The sequence below is a fragment of the Tripterygium wilfordii genome, chromosome 13 (assembly GCF_013401445.1).
Source record: "Tripterygium wilfordii isolate XIE 37 chromosome 13, ASM1340144v1, whole genome shotgun sequence".
Taxonomy (NCBI): domain Eukaryota; kingdom Viridiplantae; phylum Streptophyta; class Magnoliopsida; order Celastrales; family Celastraceae; genus Tripterygium; species Tripterygium wilfordii.
Genome location: NC_052244.1, coordinates 11,558,041 through 11,579,013, shown reverse-complemented (window position 1 = coordinate 11,579,013; position 20,973 = coordinate 11,558,041). Strand labels below are relative to the sequence as shown.

The 20,973-nt window shown below is 38.0% G+C and overlaps 4 protein-coding genes across 4 annotated transcripts; 1 reads left to right on the top strand and 3 right to left on the bottom strand.

Annotated features, from left to right (window-relative positions):
- Nucleotides 1-728: 728 nt before the first annotated feature.
- On the bottom strand, nucleotides 729-4,755 carry LOC120013374 (probable mitochondrial adenine nucleotide transporter BTL3). The gene is made up of 4 exons (XM_038865163.1): nucleotides 4,012-4,755; nucleotides 3,329-3,632; nucleotides 1,939-2,403; nucleotides 729-1,068 (listed from the first exon to the last, which is right to left on the bottom strand). The coding sequence occupies exons 1-4, from the start codon at nucleotides 4,431-4,433 to the stop codon at nucleotides 1,000-1,002; spliced, it is 1,260 nt and encodes a 419-aa protein (XP_038721091.1). The 5' UTR covers nucleotides 4,434-4,755; the 3' UTR covers nucleotides 729-999.
- Nucleotides 4,756-7,915: 3,160 nt separating this feature from the next.
- Nucleotides 7,916-8,776, bottom strand: LOC120013373. The gene has a single exon (XM_038865162.1). It carries the CDS (start codon nucleotides 8,676-8,678, stop codon nucleotides 8,145-8,147), a length of 534 nt encoding a protein of 177 aa, XP_038721090.1. The 5' UTR covers nucleotides 8,679-8,776; the 3' UTR covers nucleotides 7,916-8,144.
- Nucleotides 8,777-9,387: 611 nt separating this feature from the next.
- On the bottom strand, nucleotides 9,388-12,921 carry LOC120011930 (UDP-N-acetylglucosamine transporter ROCK1-like). The gene is made up of 7 exons (XM_038863107.1): nucleotides 12,693-12,921; nucleotides 12,051-12,099; nucleotides 11,710-11,936; nucleotides 11,293-11,491; nucleotides 11,064-11,207; nucleotides 10,258-10,332; nucleotides 9,388-9,840 (listed from the first exon to the last, which is right to left on the bottom strand). The coding sequence occupies exons 1-7, from the start codon at nucleotides 12,914-12,916 to the stop codon at nucleotides 9,679-9,681; spliced, it is 1,080 nt and encodes a 359-aa protein (XP_038719035.1). The 5' UTR covers nucleotides 12,917-12,921; the 3' UTR covers nucleotides 9,388-9,678.
- Nucleotides 12,922-13,439: 518 nt separating this feature from the next.
- Nucleotides 13,440-20,467, top strand: LOC120012916 (asparagine synthetase [glutamine-hydrolyzing] 2). The gene is made up of 15 exons (XM_038864478.1): nucleotides 13,440-13,654; nucleotides 13,760-13,898; nucleotides 14,936-15,031; nucleotides 15,129-15,270; nucleotides 15,811-15,906; nucleotides 16,343-16,437; nucleotides 17,315-17,476; nucleotides 17,705-17,785; nucleotides 17,919-18,140; nucleotides 18,248-18,382; nucleotides 19,032-19,112; nucleotides 19,264-19,350; nucleotides 19,537-19,644; nucleotides 19,752-20,056; nucleotides 20,191-20,467. The coding sequence occupies exons 1-14, from the start codon at nucleotides 13,575-13,577 to the stop codon at nucleotides 19,983-19,985; spliced, it is 1,758 nt and encodes a 585-aa protein (XP_038720406.1). The 5' UTR covers nucleotides 13,440-13,574; the 3' UTR covers nucleotides 19,986-20,056; nucleotides 20,191-20,467.
- Nucleotides 20,468-20,973: the final 506 nt, after the last annotated feature.

The window sequence follows — 20,973 nt, the reverse complement described above, 5'->3', positions numbered from 1 at the left end:
CAAGCAACTGCAGGGACTTCTGATAATCTTAAGTTTGATAACATGGTTTATCCACAAGCACAGGTAAATTGGTCTCAATCATGTTCACAATCTGTTAAGACTTATATCTACATCGGTTAGGTGTAAATCACCGATATGGTTTATAAGGAAATATTCAATCCCTTCTAATAAAGTTCTTTTACGGACAAAACTGTACAGGCCTCAGATCCGAAGCGAACAATACCTTTTTGAGTTGTTTGGATTGGACTTATGTGTTATTTTTACGAGTACCTAATTTATAACACAATCATATGATGCTTCCATAGTAGTTATATAAAGTTCGATTGATAACATTTAAGATTGAATAACCATTAATATACCGTCCTTATATTATATAATCAAAAAAAAAAAAAAAAAAAACAACCAAAGTTGTAGACCCGTTTGGTATGCTTGGTTTTCCTTGCGTTTCTTGTTCTTGTTTCCCAAAAAAAGATTTCCTAGCGTTTCCTGTTCTTGTTTCCACAAAAACAGAAAACAAATAAGAAAATACGTTTGATTGCCATTTTAGAAAAATAAAATAAAATAACAAGAAGTTACTTGAAACCAGAAAATGAAAAGAAAAAATGACGTAGAAAAGAGAAAATGAAAACACAGAAAACAGAAAATAAACGAAAGGGTTTATGTAGAAGTAGATGACAAATTCAAATGACAAAAAAAAAACAGAGACAAACAAATTTGAATGAGCCAGCTTTTTGCATGTAGAGAAAACTTGTAACCATTAAAGACCAGCAAAGAGAAATATAAATGAACTGTTTTTTCTTCTTATTTTTCTCTCATAACAAGTGGAATTTCGACAAATATTCTTTTCCTACATAAAAGTTGGAGGTAAAGACTTAAAAAGGGTTCTCTCTATCAGTTGCCTAAGGTGAAGAACACAGAAGGACAAGAAAAAATGTTCATCGCACCAGTTTCAGACTCTGTGAGGCCCAATCGAATGTGTATTGGAGTATGTGCTCATGCTCATTCTACCTTGAGAACAATCTTCATGAACTCGTACACAAAGTAACTTATGGCAGCTGATGGCAAAACCTGGAGGATCAGAAAACACACGTATTAAAACAAGTTGGAACCTTGAAACAAGATTTCAGCCGAACGACTCCAGAAATATTATGAGTATTAAAAAAAATACCCGTATGAGTATACGCTAATATGTTCACTACGAAACTGACAAGGATATGACTTACAAGGTGAATGATTAAATAAGAGGGCCACTGTATAGCTCCAGAGAAGTGGGAAAAAGAAAAAGGAAAATGAATATTCATAATCCGACTAACAGAATATGGCCGAGCAAGGTACTTCCAGTGAAAATTGTATAATAATCACCTCAATTAATTTTTTCCGGAGAAAAATAAATCAAAAAATATTCTCAATTCTCAAACACACTGCTACCAAAAAAACAGAAGCATATGTGTCCAATATGCATGGATCATCAAAGTCATTCAGTTTCCTGTTCATTCCTTTCCGAGTTCGAAGGGTGAAAACTTATTTGACGGATGCCACAAATGCAATGCAGTTTTACTTTCCAGACTTCATACATCCTTGTAACTTTATTAAGAAATGATGGAAGAAAGGTTATTAATTTGTATAATTCCAATATTTTTGAACGTTGTTATGAAGGACGGCTTAACAATCGTGAATCAGCTCTATTTTTGTGCAGGCCAGGAATGATATGGTTCGTGCCAGAGATTCTCGAGCTTCCCTGCTCTATCATGCTTCTCTTCATTCCAAGATTCTCAAAAGAAAAGCCATTTGAACCAAATCAAGTTCATGGTCTAATTAGTGGTTGCCCAAGCTTTGCAGTCACTAGTAATGCTCTTATAAGCTCTAACAACTAAAAATAAAGAAAAAACCTTGGAGAATGATAAGAAAATTCTTCTTTGCAGAAGTAATTCAACGTACCTGCAATAAGCTAGGAACTAATCCAGCATATAAAGCAGGAATACCTCCTTGCTCAACTATTTTGACACAAGTCGCCAAAGTACTTAACTTTGTTGCTCGAACCTGCATTTGGAGCTGTCTCCTCACTACTTCAAAGGGATATGTTGCTGCTTCAGCACAAGCACCAGCTATTGCCCCATACAGCAGTGTCCTAACGGGACCTAGCTCCATTTGATCTAATGCATTTAGGTCCTGACCTTGTTTCATGTTTTCAATTCTCTTTCTTCCTTCTGGTGAATGGAGATAAGCCATTTTTAAAATATCATAAACTCCATAAAAGACTGCACCCGAAGGAGCCATGCTTACAATTGAAGGCAGTAAACCCTTATATAGAGAGAAGAACCCTTCAGCTTGGATCATGTGGCGGAAAGTGCCAATCACCCCACCTAATGCTTCTCCACCGGGAGCTACCATCTTCGTCCTTATCTGAAATATTAGATGTCTCGGCATAACAATTGGAAAAGGTTCTAGCAAAAAATTCACCCCTTCTATCTTATAATTGGGTTTGAGGATATTAAAGGGAAAATACAATAGTAAATTATTGCAGTGCAGGTACCATATAAATTTTCTTTTAGAGGTTGGCCACACTGAATCGAAGAGAAAAGTACTCGGGTACAGAATTAAGAAAAAGTAAATGCAGCTCAAATAACAGAATTGATTGGACTACACTCACAGGGATTGCATTTCATTAATAACGGTTAAACAAATAAAAATCTGAGCCTGGAACCTCCGACCAAGAAAATTTACTTTCACAAAAAAAATGCTCCTGCATGACATGCTCAGTCTTTCCAAATATTCATGTCTGATAGGATATGCAGATCATGAATCAATGCATCCAGCAGAATGATATCAAACACGACAGCTAGCCAGGGGGATAAGAGTCAAGCTGAGTATCAAGCCTCAATTTGGTAAAATTAGTGGCTAGAGAGTGAGCCGGAGGCAATTCCCTGCTTGGAAAGGGGGATTATTCTCCTAACTAAGTGCCCCAGTGTTCAGGATGAATGCACAGATTTCATCAGTGCTATGCCATGGAGAGTGGCAAGATGGGAGGCATCAAATAGTTAAATGCATCAATATTATGTCATGAAGCATCACTTGCAAACGGCAAGTTCAGTAACTCAAAAGATGCATCTTATTTCTTTCAATCCTGTCTTCCAAATTTCACTCAAAGCAACAAAACAACAAATAACACAAAATAAATGGTAAAGTTCAGCAACAAAGGCAGCAGCTAAATCGCAGTTAGTCAAGACACAATGCAAAAGCCTTTAAAAGCTCTAAGAAAAGAAAAATGAAGCTAATAAATAGCATGTAATTTCATCTGAATGAAAAAGTCAGAGAATTGCAAACTTACAGTGTCCATTGGCAAGCAAAGTAAGGTTGCAGTAATCCCAGCAGTAGCGCCTGCAAGAAACCTTTCAAAGTTTGTAGTTTCTTTATTCCCGGTTATTTTCAGCAACTCATTTCTGTAGGTATCATAGGCATAGAAATTGATGGCCTTAAAAGGAGCTGTGCGAAGAATATTGACAAAATTCCCTTTCCAGAAACCTTTCAGCCCTTGAGTAGCCGCTATGGTCTTGATGAGCTCGAAAAGATTCTTCTGTTCCCCACGAACTATATATTCCAGCTTTAGTCTCTCAAGTGGCGCAACAAATGTTCTGATAAAACAACGCACATTCATTCAGATTAAGGGTAAGGCATCGGATGCTTGAACTAAAAATGCACCATTAACTCACATGAAACAGCAATAACCACCACATTCCATGTGTCGTCTGGTGTAAGATAAGACTGACGACATCATGGAAATGCATTGACAGTTTGAATATTGGCTACTTCAATGATTAAAAATCAATGCTAATACTCCCACACATCCAACACAGCAAGTTTGTACCGGCTCAAAGAGCTTAATCAATTTAACAAGCTTTAGTCTTTAATGAGAACTGAAAAAAAGAACTTTGATCTTTTATGCCTAAACCCATTAAATTGGTGAATACACACTAATGGTTAGATAGTAGGGAAGCAAAGCAGGAAACAGACCTTGAAACCATAGCAGCAACAGCTCCAGCCCAGAGATGCTTGGTGGTATTCAAAGCACCTGATCCCCGCTCTTTAATCTTCTCCTTCGACTTCTCCTCCGCGGATACCACCTGCTCTGATGATTCATCCTCCTCCAAATTCTTATTTCCGTTCTGTCCCAACCTTTCTCCAGATTCCCCAATGTACCCTTCGTCGCCCCCCTCCTTTATCGACAAACTCACCGCTAAGAACCCACCATTTCCCCGCCGGGAAGCCCTCAAACTCAGAGAGCACGAAACCGAACACTCATTCCTCTTCGAGGAAACCAAAGAAACAAAGGAAGGCGAAACCGTTTGATCGAGAAACAAGCCGCCGCTGGGGAAAGGATGATCGGACGGGTCGGATTTGATCAGGCTGGAAAACCAGGGATCTTGGCCATACATTGCAGTGGGTCTATTGGGTTGTAGCGGAATTGAAGGTTCAACAGTGATAAGAATAAGAAGAAGAAGAGCATCAAAGTTGAGATTTTGAAGTGGAGGAGGAAGGGAGGCTTGAAGTATAAGAGAGAATAGGATTTAGTAAATGTTGTTGGGAGAGTGACAGAGGGAATTCAGGAGATGCTGATGCTTTGGCTGCTTGCCTTGCCTCGCCGATGAAGTCAAGAGGCGCATTGCTTTCGCCGAGCCTTTTGTTTTCGCTTTGTTATGGTGCGGGCGTGTGAGTGTCAGTGTGACTAGCGTCGTTTGTTAGGGAAAAAGCTGCATGAGGGCTTCTTTTCTTCTTCTTGTAGCGTTTTTCACGTGCTTTTGCTTACAATTTACAAAGGGAGCATTGCATCTAAATATGAATAATTTCGAAAATGACAAATATCCGAGCAGTTAGGTCCCCAGTTATCTTAACTATTGAGCTTAACGCACAAAATTCAAGTGAATTCGTGAACTTTCCATGTATGTACGTGACATTCTGTACATAAACTCCGTAGTTGGAATAATTGAGGTACCAACTGCTGGAACTATAACTGAAATAATATTTTCATTTTTGTCGATGTATACGTATACATAACAATATGCCTTATTTATATATAAAAAAAACAACAAAAACAATATGCCTTATCCACAGCACAATGAAGAAGACATTTTTTCCTGATACGCACAATAGGGAAGAAATTATTCTAATCAGCAGTTGTGCAACTTTGAAGGGGAATATGTACACTTTTTTTCTAGGGAATATGGTAATTGAGAGCTCTTAAAAAGATCTACTTAATTTCTTAGTTGTTTCAAAGTATCAAAACGGTAAGTTATTAATGGAATTCCTTATCGGTTCCCTGTAAAATACTCATTTAGCCGGGGGTTCCAAATACATCGTAAGCTAACCAACCCGCAATGAATAAGGAAAGTATAGTAATGCTATGAATGACCCAGTATCGAATACTGGAAATAATATCACCAAAAGAACGTTATTCTGTGCTTCCAACTCCAACATTAATCAAAAAAACAAGTAAGGGAGACCGAAGAGTTCAAATCAAACCTAAACGCATATCAAACCAGGGGAATGCATTCTCTAACAGAGGGTGGCCTCCTTGACCTAGAATCAGGCCTCGCCCACAACTGCTTCCACAACACAGATAGAAGAAATTTCAAACGGATGAACAAACAAATAAAAAAAAGAAAGAAATATATGGGTTGAGATATGAGCATACAGACTTAAAATAGAGCTGTCGATTGTATACTTCTTACAAGGTTTTTGCTCTCCCAAATGTCATGATCCGAAGGATTGTAATGGCTCCCATAACATATTGCTTTCAACGTTATCCAATTCTGTGGGCCTTTTGTGGATCGACTGTGACTTGTAGAACAAATCCCCAATCCCCCGGTCCAGAGCAGACAACATAGTATTGAAGCAAAGTCTCAGTCTATTTGGACGTAGCCTCTAATTTGTAGAACAAATCCATTTGGGCTGGAGTCCAGAGCATACAACATAGTATTGAAGCAAAGTCTCAGTCTATTTGGACGTAGCCTCTACCTATCCATTTGTTGAGTTTGACATAATCCAACTCAAAAGCACAGAGAAGTGTCAACTGTCAAGACTATTGCACATCATATTTGCATAACCTAATCGAATGGTATATAAGTAAAGACTTTACAACTCTCACACAATAACATTTTTTTGGGCCTAAAAAACCAATAGTGGCAGTCCATGAAGAACAAATCCTTCTGGCCCGTGGTCCAGTTTTTGACCTTTCATAGCTCATTGACGTTTCATGAATTTTCTTTTTCCCCATGAATTCATGCAGGTTTGTCGCCTCTCAAATTCCAACAGACTTGTCAATTCAAGTTCAAGATACCACCTTCACAGTTCATAAGGTAACTAACAAACGACAAGAAAAAACATAGCAAAAATAGACACATCTGCATTACCTGGAACGTAGATAACAGAGAATTTTTCCTGGAAACACAAACCAACTTCAAATCCTTCAATGGCATTGATAGCAAATGTCTTCATCAATGGCAAACCCATTTACTCTTCCAAACAGCATCAGCTGGTGAAAAAATGTGGCTATATAGGCCGACTAGAACTTCAACCTTCAATCTCAAATTTTGGGTATGAACTCGAGCTCAAAAACTTCCCAGGTGAATTGGAGATGTTTGAGACCATTCTGAAGTTCTGTTATGGTCTTCCACTAGATTTAAAGCCCAACAAAATAGCTTCACTAAGATACGCATCGCAATTTCTATAGATGAGCGAAGACACCATAACTGCTGTCAAATCATGTGACAATCTCTCCCCGTGTGCTGAAAATCTCCAAATTGTATGGAGATGTTGTGATTCAATTGCTTGGAAGGCTTCTAAAGACAACTCAACGACAGCAAATGCAGTCAATGAGGAAGGCTGGTGGTTTGAAGATGTAACTAGCCTTCCCATCAATCATGCACTATGCAGCAAGATGGTTGCCAGGCATGGATGTGGAGTTAGAGGAACTAAGAGGGTATCATTATCATCATCCGAGCCATTATCCTAAAAGTTTGAGACTGGCTACACGAGTCTATGAGAAAATCAACGGAAATCTACACACCACTTGGTGTTCAGTTGACACTCGTGTCCTCTAATGATGCGGTTAACTTCCTCGGGTATAATCTGCACACCTCTTGGACAAAGATATGCCTAGTCGCATCAAGACATTGTACTTCATTCAAAAGAAAGATTTTCAGTTGACACTTTTGTTCTCTAATAATGCGTTAGATCTTCCTAATACATACTCAGCACACTGCTTTGACAAAGCAATGCCTAGTTGCATCAAGAGATTCCAGAAATGAACTATGGCTTTAGGAAAAACAAACCAAAAAACAGATTGATCAGAGGCACCCCAGATAGTCAGTATCTTTTTTTGGGGCAACTGCCACTGAATGCCATAAGTAAAATCCTCCATATTTCCAAATAATTGTTAGTTGATGAAATGGGGCAGAAAAAATGGTTTTAGATCATGGCACTTCGTGACATTATATTAATGCCAACACTGCTGGCATTTCACACCAGTTCATCTCCCTCTCAATGATGACCAAAAGATATCATGGATTGATGATCAATCCAAGTATACATTGTAGTGAAACCACAATGAAACAGGTGAACTTGAAATATTCCTAGAAAAGATATCCAAGTCAAGTGCACCAATATTAGATTTGTTTTTACTATCCTAACATCCTTATTGGAACAAGCCCACTTTTTTAAATCAATGAACTTGCCCCATGGCTGAGATTGACCCACAAATCCTACTTAAAATCAGTAAATCACCATAACCAAACCAGCAGGAAGCATTTCTATGCAGTATGCTGCCCTTTGTCAAGACATAAGAGTGAGAAAACAGTTTTCCGGGGCTCCAAAATGTGTAAATGAAGAGTAGAATTTACACCATGGTTTGCAATCAGAATAATTTCAATATCCAGTTTTGCACTGGAAATTCTATTCAAACCAGCAAATCCCATAATTATTCAATGAAAAAAGGCATAAATTATAAAACCTGAAAGCATGTAACACCAAGCAACAACAAGAAATGAAAACCTCAAATATAATGAGCTCTAACTAAACCCACCCAAAACCCTATTCAAACAAGCAATCCCCAAAATCCAAGAAAAAATGGACGTACAACAATAAGAACACTACCTATCTCCCCGCATGCTGCTCCACGGAAACTTAGCCGCTGCAGCCACTGCCGCCGCCGCATCACCAATATAACGGCGCCGCCCACTTCTCTTTCCAGCATAACCCTTGTCTGTCCTGACTGCCTGGCCGTCCTTCCTATCGAGCCAGTGCTTCTTCCCTTCACCTTCCTCCACAAAGCTCGGCTTCTCTTTCTTATTTACTCTTTCCTTCTCCTCCTGTATGACTCTAATAGGAAAAAGGTCCTGCGATAACGAGAGCGGGTTCTTCAGAGTGACATAAGCCTTCTTGTAATCGGGTTTGGCAATCAGTAGGCCCCCGCGCTTCTTCTTCTTGCCCTCCATGTTGAGGGTTTGGACCTTCTCGACCTCGAAGCCGTAGAGAGACTCAAGGACGCGCTTGATTTCTATCTTGGAGGCAGAAGGGATAGTTTTCAGAGCAATTTCTGTGATGTTGGTGAAGTTTGTGGGCATCAAGAGCTTGATAGGGAGATTAGCAAAGTGTACCACTCTTCCCCCAATTCTGCTTGCCATTTCTCCTCGTCCGCCTTCGCTTTGCTTCCTTCTCTCTTTGTGTCTAAGGGAAGAGAGTGTTTCGTTTGCTTATGCAGTGTAGGGGGTCGAAGTCGAACAGAAGATCCGGCCCGTGAATGGTAATTAGTGCTCTTGTTGTTTGCTGCCCTATTGGGCTCAGCCCAATGAGGAGTGAACCCACCACGCCCCAACCTGTTTTTTTTGGAAGTAATAGCTTATCGTGCCCTTAAACCAACTTTACTTGCCCAATCGGTTTTAGAAGTAGCGTACAATCTTGTCATTTCAACATTCCATCAGATCGTCAGATTCGCATATACAAAAAATTTACATCTGACAACATAGTAAGTTAGGTCAAACCAATGATTACTAAAGGGTATTACATATACTCCCCCGCATATAAAAAAAGCGTGAATTTTTTGCAAGGGAAAAAAAAAATTAGGTATCAGAATTCGAAATAGTTTGTTACTTGTAATACACTTACATGGAGGCTAGGTCAAACCAATGGTTACTAAAGGGTATTACATATACTCCCCCTGCATATAAAAAAAGCGTGAAATTTTTGCAAGGGAAAAAAAAAATTAGGTATCAGAATTCGAAATAGTTTGTTACTTGTAATACACTTACATGGAGGCTAGTCAAATTGAATATGGACTAAGACCATCCACAATAGAAACTCTTAACAAAAATTCCAAATAGATTCCAATCATTGTTAAGAACTCCAAATAGATTCCAATCATTTCAGAGTTCGAAGACCAAACAATGCCCAAATTTGATCCAAAACAATACACAGTTCGAATACAACTAAGAGTTTTAAGAAAGCAATACAAGGCATGTATTTTCAATTTCCCTAAATTGGTAGGTATGACTACATTTGCAAAAAATGTTCCGTCAATCTAACTCTCAACCCCTCTACAACTTGGTCCAAGTAACGCTTACAATGAAAACTGCACTACTTGGGGCTTCCATTGTCATCCCAATATAATGTTACAACAAGTGAGGATCAGGCCTCCTTCTTTTTCACTTGATATGGATACGTCTGGTATATAGAAGTACTACTAATGACAAGCGGAAGAGCCAAAAGACAATACACCGATGGCGGTTTTCCTTCAAAAACAAACTGCAGCAAGGCTGTTACCAGAAGTGCTGAGACAATGATAAATCCCTGCATGAATTTCACAGCCATTTGTTAACAAGCATTGTCTGTTGCCGTTTAGAGCATTCAATGTTAAAAGGTAAACAATTCATGTGCACAAGGCCCTCGCAGTGGGTAGGGTCAGGTGAAGAGCTCCACATAATATGTGGAGAGAATGTTTTCAGACATTGAACCTATGACCTTTAGGTTGCACCATTGCAACTTTATCATTGAATCATATGCTCGCCTATGAAGATCAAACTACCAAGCTCTAGACCTCTTTTGATGAGAATTCAACATGCAAGGTCGAGCATGAAATTGCTTGATAATAGCCCATATGATTTATTCAGGGTTTCTAACACCCTAACCCCATCATTCTTCCTCTCATTGTTTCTGAGATCCAAAAATATATTGTACTTCTACAATTATACTATGAAATAAACTTACCTTTCTAACACCACCAGCATGGCTTGTAACTAGGCCAACAAGGATTCCACCAAGAGCATTAGATACAACTGGGATCTGAAACAAAACAAAGCACAGAATTACCACGGTGAAGCTATATCATACTATAATGCGGTAATGCCTTATAGCAGGTACTGCATAGAAAGAAGAACAATCAATGGTTTGCCTTGAACATGTTGCAAGGATCACAACATCCAAAGAGGCAACAAATTTCTTCTAAATTTGTGGCGTCATGACTTCACCAGAGTGGGAAGGTGAAAGAAATCACTAATGACCTAAAGAGTTGCGAATACCATCAACACAAACAAATACTCCATGCTATTACACCAGAACATAAACTTGAGAGATTATTGACTATTTTTCTGGTCCAGAGAGCAAATAATGAAGCTCAACTTCCAAGTGCCTTAGATCTTTATTTGGTATCCACCAACAGAAAACATCTACAAATCGAAGACTCATGCAGTGTACATAGCAATAATCTCAGACTGTGATGGAAAATAAAGCCACATCCATCACCAACAAAAGACATATAGCATGCGCCTCAAAACATAGTAATTTTACTTTAACCCCCCTTTTTTCATTGTAAGATCAAAAACAGAAGTTCAACTGATCCCAACTACTCATACACCGCTTATTCGCTTAAGCTAAATAGTTGACCAAAAAGCAGCTTAAAAGACTTTTACACCAGCTGATGCCCACGAACTCCAATATCACTTGAGCCAAATACCAAGGATGCCTTTTCCCTACCACTAGAAATTGTTCTTTACTATCATCAATAAAATCATTACCAGAGTTAGCGGAGTCCAACCATAAAAAAATCCATGTTGTCTAATAGCTTCTCCATCTGGAGACTTCGAAGTACTAGCCAACAAGCACAAGCTTCCAACAATCGACATTTCAACAGTCATCAAGTATGAGGAGTGTTTTTTAACCTGTAAGGGAGACAGTAAGAAACCGGGGAATTATTCAAAAGAACTTACTAAACCTTAAAGCAATAGAGTGAAGAGTCCCGCTAACCTGAGAAGCCCATTGACATAAAGCTGAAGCCAGACCTGAGAGTACAGATGCTACTAATACAGGAATAATTCCGTAAAATAGAATTCGATCAGCATTTCCACTACTGGAACCCTTAGTTGATCCTTCACCAATGCTCAGAAGGACTGCTGCCATGATCAACAAGAACAAGGCCCCAATTTGCTGAATTGATTGCCTTCGCCTGCATGGAAAAGAAAAAGTTCAGGCAAGTGTAACAATAAATACTTCAAATTTCCTTAACATAAGATAAGATCACTATTTCAATGTACACAAACATATGCTTAACAGATAAATCCCTTTGGCTAGGATATTAAGAATTATCAAATTACCCAATAAATTCCTTTCACTGAATGCGATTGAAGTTCATCAACTGATTGGCTAATTACCATTGGGACATACCTCAAAATTATATATGTGAACAAAGCGGTGAAAATTATTTTTGTCTGGTTCAGCATTGAAAACGTAAGTGAATCAAGATTCTTGTAAGATATCTGGAGCAAACTGTTTTGCAGTGCATAAATAGCTGCAGGAAGTCCAGAGGCAGTCAATGAACCAACCAAAGTCCACTCACTAAATAACTTCTTCAAACTACCATCTTTTGCCATGAGAATAAGTGCGGATAGTACCTGTGAAGAATGAGGAAAACATTTGCTCATACCAATTAATGGACAAAATTAGTGCTAATCTCCATTGAAACAAACACTGTAACAAATGGTAGTGTATATGGTAAACGAATTTACTTTTACAAGCTCACAGGTTAGGACAGATGATGTCACAATTACTTCTCGTCTGCAGAAAAAATTGAATGGTTATTGATCGGGACTTCAATAAACATTAAATTAGTTCTATTATGAAAGAAAACAAAGGTAGATCTAACGAACTCCATTTTTCTAACATAACAACTTGCAGAATACTGATAGGAGTTGCATTACTTGTGAATGCAAATGTAAGGCTGTCTGCATCATCATAAATAGATAAGCTTCATAGAAAACCAAAGAACACGTCTCCTCAAAACAGATTGAGAATCATTTCTACATTAACGCATCGGTATCATATAGTATCAATGTCTGCATGAAAACCAGAAAAGCTAAGGATGTTCTAAGAAACATAAAACCAACCAAAATTCTCCCAGTTAAAGCAAGCATAACAGTCAAATAACAAATTCCTGTATCATAGAAGAGCCAATCAACTACAACTGTTCAATTACTTCTTAAACTTTTTTAAAAAAAAAAACCCGATCTTTCGTAGCAATTTTACAGGAAACCCAAAAATACACAGGTGATTAACATGTCAAATCCAGTCAATTTGGTCAAACAGGGCATTTGATTACAATACGATCAGATCGAAAATTGTTGAAGTAGTTTAAATGCGAGGGAGAGTACCTGATGACGCGCTTCGATATCAAGGGCTGTGCTCCGTATTGAAGAGTAAGCAGAATCGAGTAGAGCCAAACTCTGGGGCTCATCTTTTCCGAACTCGGAACTGAAGCACCTTGGCTCTTCGATGTCGCCATTAATGGCGACTCCCTAATTGTTTTCGATTTTTTTATTAGTTCTCCTTCCTTGGCAAAAATGTTGGTAGCAGTGAGGGCGGTTCCTTCCACCATGGAAAACAGTCGAAACACCAAGCAGAAGCCACAGGGACTTGCTCTAAACGTGGTCGTTTTCATAAGTCCAAGGTTTGTTTTTTTTTTTTCCCCGTTATTTTCTGTTGCATTTGATAATAACCCATCATACATCAGCCCATGAATTTAGCCCATTATACACATCAGCCCATGGGCCTGCGAAAATTCCAACTGAAAGTCTGAAATAGGCAATAAATATGCTTTACGAGTCAAATGTGAATGAGGATGACGGTGATAACGGGACGGCTGCGTGACTTTTGGAGCCCAAAATTTATGACTCTTCCGCAAAGGAAAATAGAATCTACCCAAAATTTTTTTAAAAAAGATTCATTTCATGCATGCATGTTGAGTTGTTGACTCATAATAAAGTTGAGATAAATATCATTTCCCTAAAAATAGTGAAGTATATAAAATAAAAATATCTGGACAGTCCAGTTTCCATAAGATCCGCGTCTGAAACCCTAAATTAAAAAAAAAAGTCATTAATTAACGAAAAGGGTGGAATCTCTTACCAGGTCAGAGAATCAACGGCCACGATCAAAGGGCCACTATAAAATAAAGCCATCCATTTCAGCAGCTGCCGTCGTCATTCTCGCGCTTCCATCACACAGAGAGGACAGAGAAGCAGACGCCGCCAGCCATGTGTGGAATACTCGCCGTCTTTGGCTGCATAGACAACTCTCAAGCCAAACGCTCCCGCATCATCGAACTCTCTCGAAGGTTAATTCTTTCAATCATATTTTCCCTTTCTTGATTTTCTTCTGCACTTTTTTCTCTTCGCGTTTGCAAAATCAAGATTTTGTTGCTGTTGATTTGGAAATATAGATTGCGCCACAGAGGTCCTGATTGGAGTGGCTTGCATTGTTTCGAGAACTCTTATCTTGCTCATCAGCGACTTGCTATTGTAGACCCTGCTTCAGGAGATCAGCCACTTTACAATGAAGACAAGACAGTTGTTGTCACGGTATATATGATTTACCTCACTTTTCTGGCTGTCACCGTTAACCCTGAATTAATCAAAACGAAAAATGGGCAACTTTTGATTCTTATGGCACCCTATGAACCAGAATTGATTTAAACGGTTAGATCAAAACAGCTAAATCTTTTTTTTTTTTAAATTCTTCTTCTGTATAGAAAAATTGAAACGAAACATTGAGATACAGGAAAAAACTTAGATGAACACTTATTATGGGGGAATTTGTTGGTAATCTTGAGCTGGGTGAGTGAGTTGATATCTGCTCAAAGTGTATGTGTCAGACGAACCTTGAATATCTAGAGGTTCTCATATGGAAGGAAATAAATAGAACCTTCAACTATTTAGGATACGAGAGGGATAGTAATCTCAATCAAATATTTTCTGTTGCTTTGAAGCTAATTTTAACCCTTTCTAGAAAAGAGTGAGCTGTTCAAATACCTTTAGAGAATATTCGTACTAGAATTTTTTTTCAAACTAACATTCAAGATATTTTCTTCTTGCTGATCCAAAACCAAATCGATAAAAATCCAAGTTATTGCAATCACTTATCGAATTGGAGTAGGAGAGTGGATTGTTATGGACACTTTCAAAACTTTGTAGCTTTAGTTAATAAGGCACGTCCATGCAATTTGTACTTATTTTATGACAAATGCATACTATTAGCGGGAATGATACAAAGAAGTTTAGCATGTAGCCCATTTCGTTAACAAATAGGGGTGGCATCAGAAAGATCACCCGATCGAGGACTTTTCTTTGCGCCACTCGAAGACCCACCAGGTCGACCAGGAAAAAGCTCCAATTTGACCCTTAACAGTCATAATACATGCACAAAATGATCTGTTTAGTTAAAATAGTGCATATACATGCTAGTTTAGTCCTTTTGGTTTATTTCTCTTTCTTAATTGCTTGTGGTGTCATTGTACCTAAACTCTGAAGGTGAAATATTTTCTAAAACTTCTCTTACTCAATCCCAGTAAAAAATATCTGGTACTCTCAATTCCTATTAATGAAGCTTTGATCTTAAGGTTAATGGGGAGATCTATAACCATAAAGAATTAAGAGAAAAGTTGAAGTCTCATCAGTTCCGAACAGGAAGCGACTGTGAAGTGATTGCACATCTTGTAAGTACTTGACAACTATGTTCATTTACCTCGTCTACTTCTTTATCACTGACCTGCTTTTCAAGACATTTGTTTTTTGGTTTGTTATCTTTTATAGTACGAAGAATATGGAGAGGATTTTGTGGGCATGTTGGATGGCATGTTCTCTTTTGTTCTTCTTGACACCCGTGACAAGAGTTTCATTGCAGCTCGAGATGCTATTGGCATTACTCCACTTTATATGGGTTGGGGCCTTGATGGTATATATGTTTCCTTCAACATATGTGCTTCAATTTTCTTTGTTCACCACATCATGATATTATGTTGGCTAAATTAGTTTATCTACTATCATTTCTGTTGTTTTGCTGATGGAAATCCCATAGCCATATTTGGGGTTTTTTAGGTTCTTTTTCCGAGGGAAACTAATATCAAATGTGACCTCTATTTGAAAGGAATTGAAATTGTACATTAGTGAATGCTTTTGAAAAAACCTTGGAAATGAAGATTGAATGGCAAGAGCATTAATTAAGTTTTCCTTGAATAGTATGCTTAAATAATTTCCATAGCAACCTGTAACATGCAGAAGAACACATGTGCTTGTTAACTAGGTGGTAGTTGTGCTGTGAAATTCTCAACTGTGTATCCTTCACTGCACTTTAAAAGGGCATTGAAATCCATCTTTAATTTAATTCCGTGTGTTGGAATTGTTGGATTTACGCATTGATGTCAGTTTATGATCTCATTTTTTTTCCTTTCAAATATTTTAACTGCTGTTGATTTGGTGCCATATTACTCTTCAGGATCAATATGGTTTGCTTCCGAAATGAAAGCGTTGAGTGACGATTGCGAAAGATTTGTGTCTTTCCTTCCAGGGCATATATATTCAAGCAAACAAGGTTGGCTTATTTGAAATGTTAATTAATCATTACCAAGTAATGTAGACGCTTGTAGTATACTTTTGCGTGTTTCTTTATTTTTTGTACCTTTTGAAGTAAGCAAGGTTATGTGACTTTTAAATTGGTTGTTTATTGTATAGAATTCGTTCCAGCTTGAAATGTAAAATTGTTACATTCAATCATGGATTGAATTATGAAGTAATGAAAAGTTGTGATATATGGATAGCTTGTTTTGTTTGCCTCAGAGATTCAAGACATTTTGGCAGATAAGCCAATCCAAATCTTGGGACTAAGGAATTTCTTAAAATTTTTACTTGGTTCCCCCCGTCGCCTCACCCCTATTTTGCACCAGTGTTTTCAAAAGTTATAACCAATGAATGGAATTCCATCCTCAATTGTTTTTTCTTTCTTTGATAACACTAGCTATGGCTTGCAGGTGGGCTTAGAAGGTGGTATAACCCACCTTGGTTCTCGGAGCAGATTCCTTCCGCACCATATGATCCCCTGGTTTTACGTGCGGCTTTTGAGAAGGCATGCTCTTGGCATCTTCTTATATTTGCTTGAAATTGCTTTTCAGTTATATCTTGGTTCTTTTTGACTTTTTCCAATGCAACAGCTCTGGGAATATCTCCTCAAATATTCATTGAGATTTTAAGTGCATTTTCTTTATTTTGTGGTGAGCATAAACTAAATGTGGTTAAGCTATTTCTATAGGCTAGAGTGATACCGCCCAAAGAGTACAGAGCACTGTACCTCATTGTGTCTGTTTAATCTAGAAGCGTTGATTCATCTGTAACATTGTATTCTTCTGTTTTTGATTAAGTCGAACATAGATTCAATCCCCTAATACACTCTCTCTTTTTTTCTCTTTCCAAATGATCAATAGATGGAAAGAGGTAAAAGGTAAACAACTCCCTTGCACAAGGCTCCTGTAATGGGCGGAGTCGGGGACAGGCAAGATATATGCAAACTTTATCCTCACATAATATGTGGAGAGACTGTTTTCTGGAATTAAACATGTGACCTTTAGATTACACCCTTGCAACTCTACCACTGAGGTTGTAGATGGAAGAGTAACAAAAGAACTTTTTATGTGGTCCACTCCTTTTCTTTCATGTTTTTATACGTGGTCAACTGGGCCCGAATAAGTTTTGTGTTTTTTTTCTTTTATTAGAAATGAAATATATTAGTTTGCAGAAATGAAATATAATTTCATGCAAGTGCTTGAAGAAATTTTTTTTTTGAATGAAATAGGATATGACTTCTCATTGATTGTGGTCATTTTTCGTTTAATATATTTGTCAGTCTTCTTCAACTGAAGTAACTTCCTCTTTTTTTCAAACTCATTTAATTTGCTTAATACATTTTGAGAATAAAACTCTGTTTCTGTTCTGTTAATGTGATGCAGGCTGTGATTAAGAGACTTATGACTGATGTACCATTTGGTGTACTTTTGTCTGGAGGACTGGACTCATCACTTGTTGCTGCTGTGGCATGCCGCCATTTGGCTGAATCAGAAGCTGCTTGCCAATGGGGATCGCAATTACATACCTTCTGCATTGGTCTGAGGGTAATATTCACAATATTTAGCTTCTAGAGTAGCATGTGTTTTACTATGGAGACTTTGGCCCTTAATGTGGACTCATATGTTTAGGAAGTTACAGTTATACTAATGATGGTAAAAATAATCTGACCGGAAAAATTTATGGGTGTAAAATTAAATTTCGCAGCGTTTGCTTTTCTTTTCTATGGGTTTGTCTCTGTATAGCTTATTTATTCATTGATATTTGTTATTCAGGGTTCACCAGATCTGAAAGCTGCCAGAGAGGTAGCAGATTATCTTAAAACTCGCCACCATGAGTTTTATTTTACTGTTCAGGTAATCACTTCTGCATCCTAATAAAGCATGAGAAAACATTCGTCAAGTGTGTTCCTTTTTTTCCCGTTAAATGTGTTGTATTCTTTACAAATTAGAGTTTTTTTTTTTTTTTTAATTTTAACTGCCATATCAGGAAGGTATAGATGCTCTTGAAGAAGTTATATACCATATTGAAACATATGATGTGACTACTATTAGAGCCAGCACTCCAATGTTTCTCATGTCTCGAAAAATTAAATCTTTGGGAGTGAAAATGGTTATTTCTGGGGAAGGTTCAGATGAAATATTTGGAGGTTACTTGTATTTCCACAAGGCACCTAACAAGGAGGAATTTCACGAAGAAACATGTAGGAAGGTAATTTTTTGTCTCTGTTTATTTGTTCTCATGTACTGCTTGGCCCATTTTCGTTGTACTTTTATTATCATTTCACGGTTCTGATGAAATCTTTTCTAATTCAATAGATCAAAGCTCTTCATCTTTATGATTGCTTGAGGGCCAATAAATCAACTTCAGCATGGGGTGTTGAAGCACGTGTACCCTTTTTGGATAAAGAATTCATCAACACAGCCATGAGCATAGATCCAGAGTGGAAAATGGTATGGAACTTCTTTTGATCTTGGGCATTGCAATGCACAATCCATGTTAACCGTTTACAGCATCCGGTTCATTGTTTGCGACAAAACGCAGTTTATTTTTCTTTATTGTAATAGCTATTTGTGCTAGAGTTACATGGGTGCAACCTAGAGGTCAAGGTCCAATTCTTGGAAACAACCTCTCCACATATTATTTGGGGTAACGTCTGCGTACATCCTGCTTATCCCTGACCAAGCTCACTGCAGAAGCCTTGTGCACGGGTGTTGTTTACCTTTTGATAGCTATTTGTGGGACTAATTTTATTCATGGATGGTATTGTCATTATACTCGCACATGTTAGATTATGCATAGCACTTAGTAGAATTGCAGGCAGAGTTGAGTCTTAATATTTGAATGGGCCATGATTCTTTAGCTTTGACATGAACCCACTGTTCTTGTAATATTTGTTCTTTATATTGTTGGCTCCTAGTCTTCACAGGGGTTTTCATTCAGTTTTTAATGTCCATGGAATTGTTGCTCTGTAAACTTGTTGGACAACGACTTTGATCACCCGCCATTTTTCATAGCAAATGAGAAGTGCAGAAATTCATATATTAAGCTTCCCCATTGGCTTTAAGAAATATTACTGATAACTATTGTATATTATTGCAGATCAGGCGAGATATTGGAAGGATTGAGAAGTGGGTCTTACGTAATGCATTCGATGATGATCACAAGCCATATTTGCCAAAGGTGTGCAATATTTAGGGTTTTGACTTTTGAAGAATGTATTGACTTCGGGCTTCCCAAATTTGACATGAATTTATATCTTGCGTCTGCTTCCCTTTTCCATCTAGCTATGATTTCATATGTGTTTTCTTATTTTTTGCTATTTGGGGTTTAGCACATATTGTACAGGCAGAAGGAACAATTCAGCGATGGTGTTGGGTACAGTTGGATTGATGGCTTGAAGGATCATGCGAACAAACAAGTATGCATCCCTTCAACTAGGGTTTTGATTTGGATGCCTTACCCATCTTATTGACCATGATTTGGTTCTTAAATTGCATAGATAATGGGGTTTGCTCTGCAAGGGGAATACATAATTTTCTTCTAATTTTCAATACCCCTCTTACCTACATTGAATAATACCTAGTTTCAATTTGAAATCTGTCAGGTTACAGATTTAATGCTGATGAATGCAAGCTTTATTTATCCTGAGAATACTCCTACAACAAAAGAGGCCTACTACTACAGAACCATCTTTGAGAAATTCTTCCCTAAGGTGGTGTTAAGTTCTTTCTATTAATGTTATTTATTCATTTGGTATTTCTATTAACCTTTTGCTAATTTCTTTAGAGATTATTTGATCGATTTCCCGTTTATGAGCAGAATGCTGCAAGAGCTACGGTTCCTGGAGGTCCAAGTGTGGCATGCAGTACAGCAAAAGCTGTGGAATGGGATGCTGCATGGTCAAAAAATCTTGATCCTTCTGGCCGTGCTGCCCTGGGTGTTCACGCAGCTGCATACGAGGAGCAGGAAGATATTAAGAGTGCCAATGTGATGAAGGGCCCCTCACATAAACTACAAGAAGGCATTGTAGAGAAGACTGCAACAGTAGTTTGATTGGGGACTACAGCATACATATTTGCCATGAATTAACAATGCGAACCAACAATGTGAACCAAACAACCAAGGTATTAAATTTCATTGGAAAGGCTTCTGTGTTCCTTCAAAATAGATGCTAATTTTAACCCCTTCATAGTTTCTATGAATGGCATTTTTCATTTTGATCTTACATTCCAATCAATCTATTTCTGGTTATATGCAGATCCCATGAAAGGCGTTTGCTGGTGATATTTGCCAAACTACAGGTAGAGGTGCTAGAATTTTAGAGACCCGTTGGTTAGGTTGTGTAATTGGTAACCATATTTGCTTTTGTAGTTTTCTGAAGAGCACTATTAGATCCTTAAAGGTGTTTGGAATTCATCTGATATAGTTCTCTGGTCTTGAATGGGCAACTTTTTTTTTTCCTTGTTTTCCTTCATCGTTCCTCTGAATACGCATGGATGGAAAAAAGTAGAAATAGAAGGCAAGTTTCTTGTTAATATGCTTACGGTGTCAGCCTGTCGGGTTGAGTCAAAAGGTGAGCCCGTGAAAATGCCGCTGCCACCATCTCTGAGCCACCGTCATCTTAGATAATTTATACATGTTTTTTGCAACCTAGCTTCATATTCTAACAACGGATCAAGCTCAAGCAAGATATATTTGTTAAAGTTTATGATGAGCTCAAAATGCGGAACCGGTGATTCTCTTAGATGGTTAACAGATTTGATCATGCTATTTCTTAATGTGTATTATCCCATGTTAGATGCGTACACGCAGGCACAAACTACTGTCGAATGGTATCTCAAATGCAGTGTGTTGACTCAATCTGGAAAATCTCAGGATGCTTGTGCAGAGATTGAAACTACTTTTGAATGGTAGTATCTAACATGCATATAGTGTTGGTTCACACTGGAAAATCTCAGGATGCTTATGCAGAGATTGCTATGTGGCTCGGCTCGTCCCTACTCCCTAGTAGGGGTGACCAGCTTTAGAAACCCCTCTTGGG

What these genes read in the sequence shown, in the direction of transcription:
- LOC120012916 (XM_038864478.1), top strand. Translation starts at nt 13,575, where the DNA reads ATGTGTGGAATACTCGCCGTCTTTGGCTGCATAGACAACTCTCAAGCC. An exon ending in ATCATCGAACTCTCTCGAAG is followed by an intron (nt 13,655 to 13,759) that starts GTTAATTCTTTC and finishes TTGGAAATATAG; the next exon opens with ATTGCGCCACAGAGGTCCTG. An exon ending in CCTTCTGCATTGGTCTGAGG is followed by an intron (nt 17,477 to 17,704) that starts GTAATATTCACA and finishes TTTGTTATTCAG; the next exon opens with GGTTCACCAGATCTGAAAGC.
- LOC120013374 (XM_038865163.1), bottom strand. Translation starts at nt 4,433, where the DNA reads ATGTATGGCCAAGATCCCTGGTTTTCCAGCCTGATCAAATCCGACCCG. An exon ending in TTTGCTTGCCAATGGACACT is followed by an intron (nt 2,404 to 3,328) that starts GTAAGTTTGCAA and finishes CTAATATTTCAG; the next exon opens with ATAAGGACGAAGATGGTAGC. An exon ending in TAGTTCCTAGCTTATTGCAG is followed by an intron (nt 1,069 to 1,938) that starts GTACGTTGAATT and finishes CTGATCCTCCAG; the next exon opens with GTTTTGCCATCAGCTGCCAT.
- LOC120013373 (XM_038865162.1), bottom strand. Translation starts at nt 8,678, where the DNA reads ATGGCAAGCAGAATTGGGGGAAGAGTGGTACACTTTGCTAATCTCCCT.
- LOC120011930 (XM_038863107.1), bottom strand. Translation starts at nt 12,916, where the DNA reads ATGGTGGAAGGAACCGCCCTCACTGCTACCAACATTTTTGCCAAGGAA. An exon ending in TATGTCAATGGGCTTCTCAG is followed by an intron (nt 11,208 to 11,292) that starts GTTAGCGGGACT and finishes TCTCCCTTACAG; the next exon opens with GTTAAAAAACACTCCTCATA. An exon ending in ATGCTGGTGGTGTTAGAAAG is followed by an intron (nt 9,841 to 10,257) that starts GTAAGTTTATTT and finishes AAATTCATGCAG; the next exon opens with GGATTTATCATTGTCTCAGC.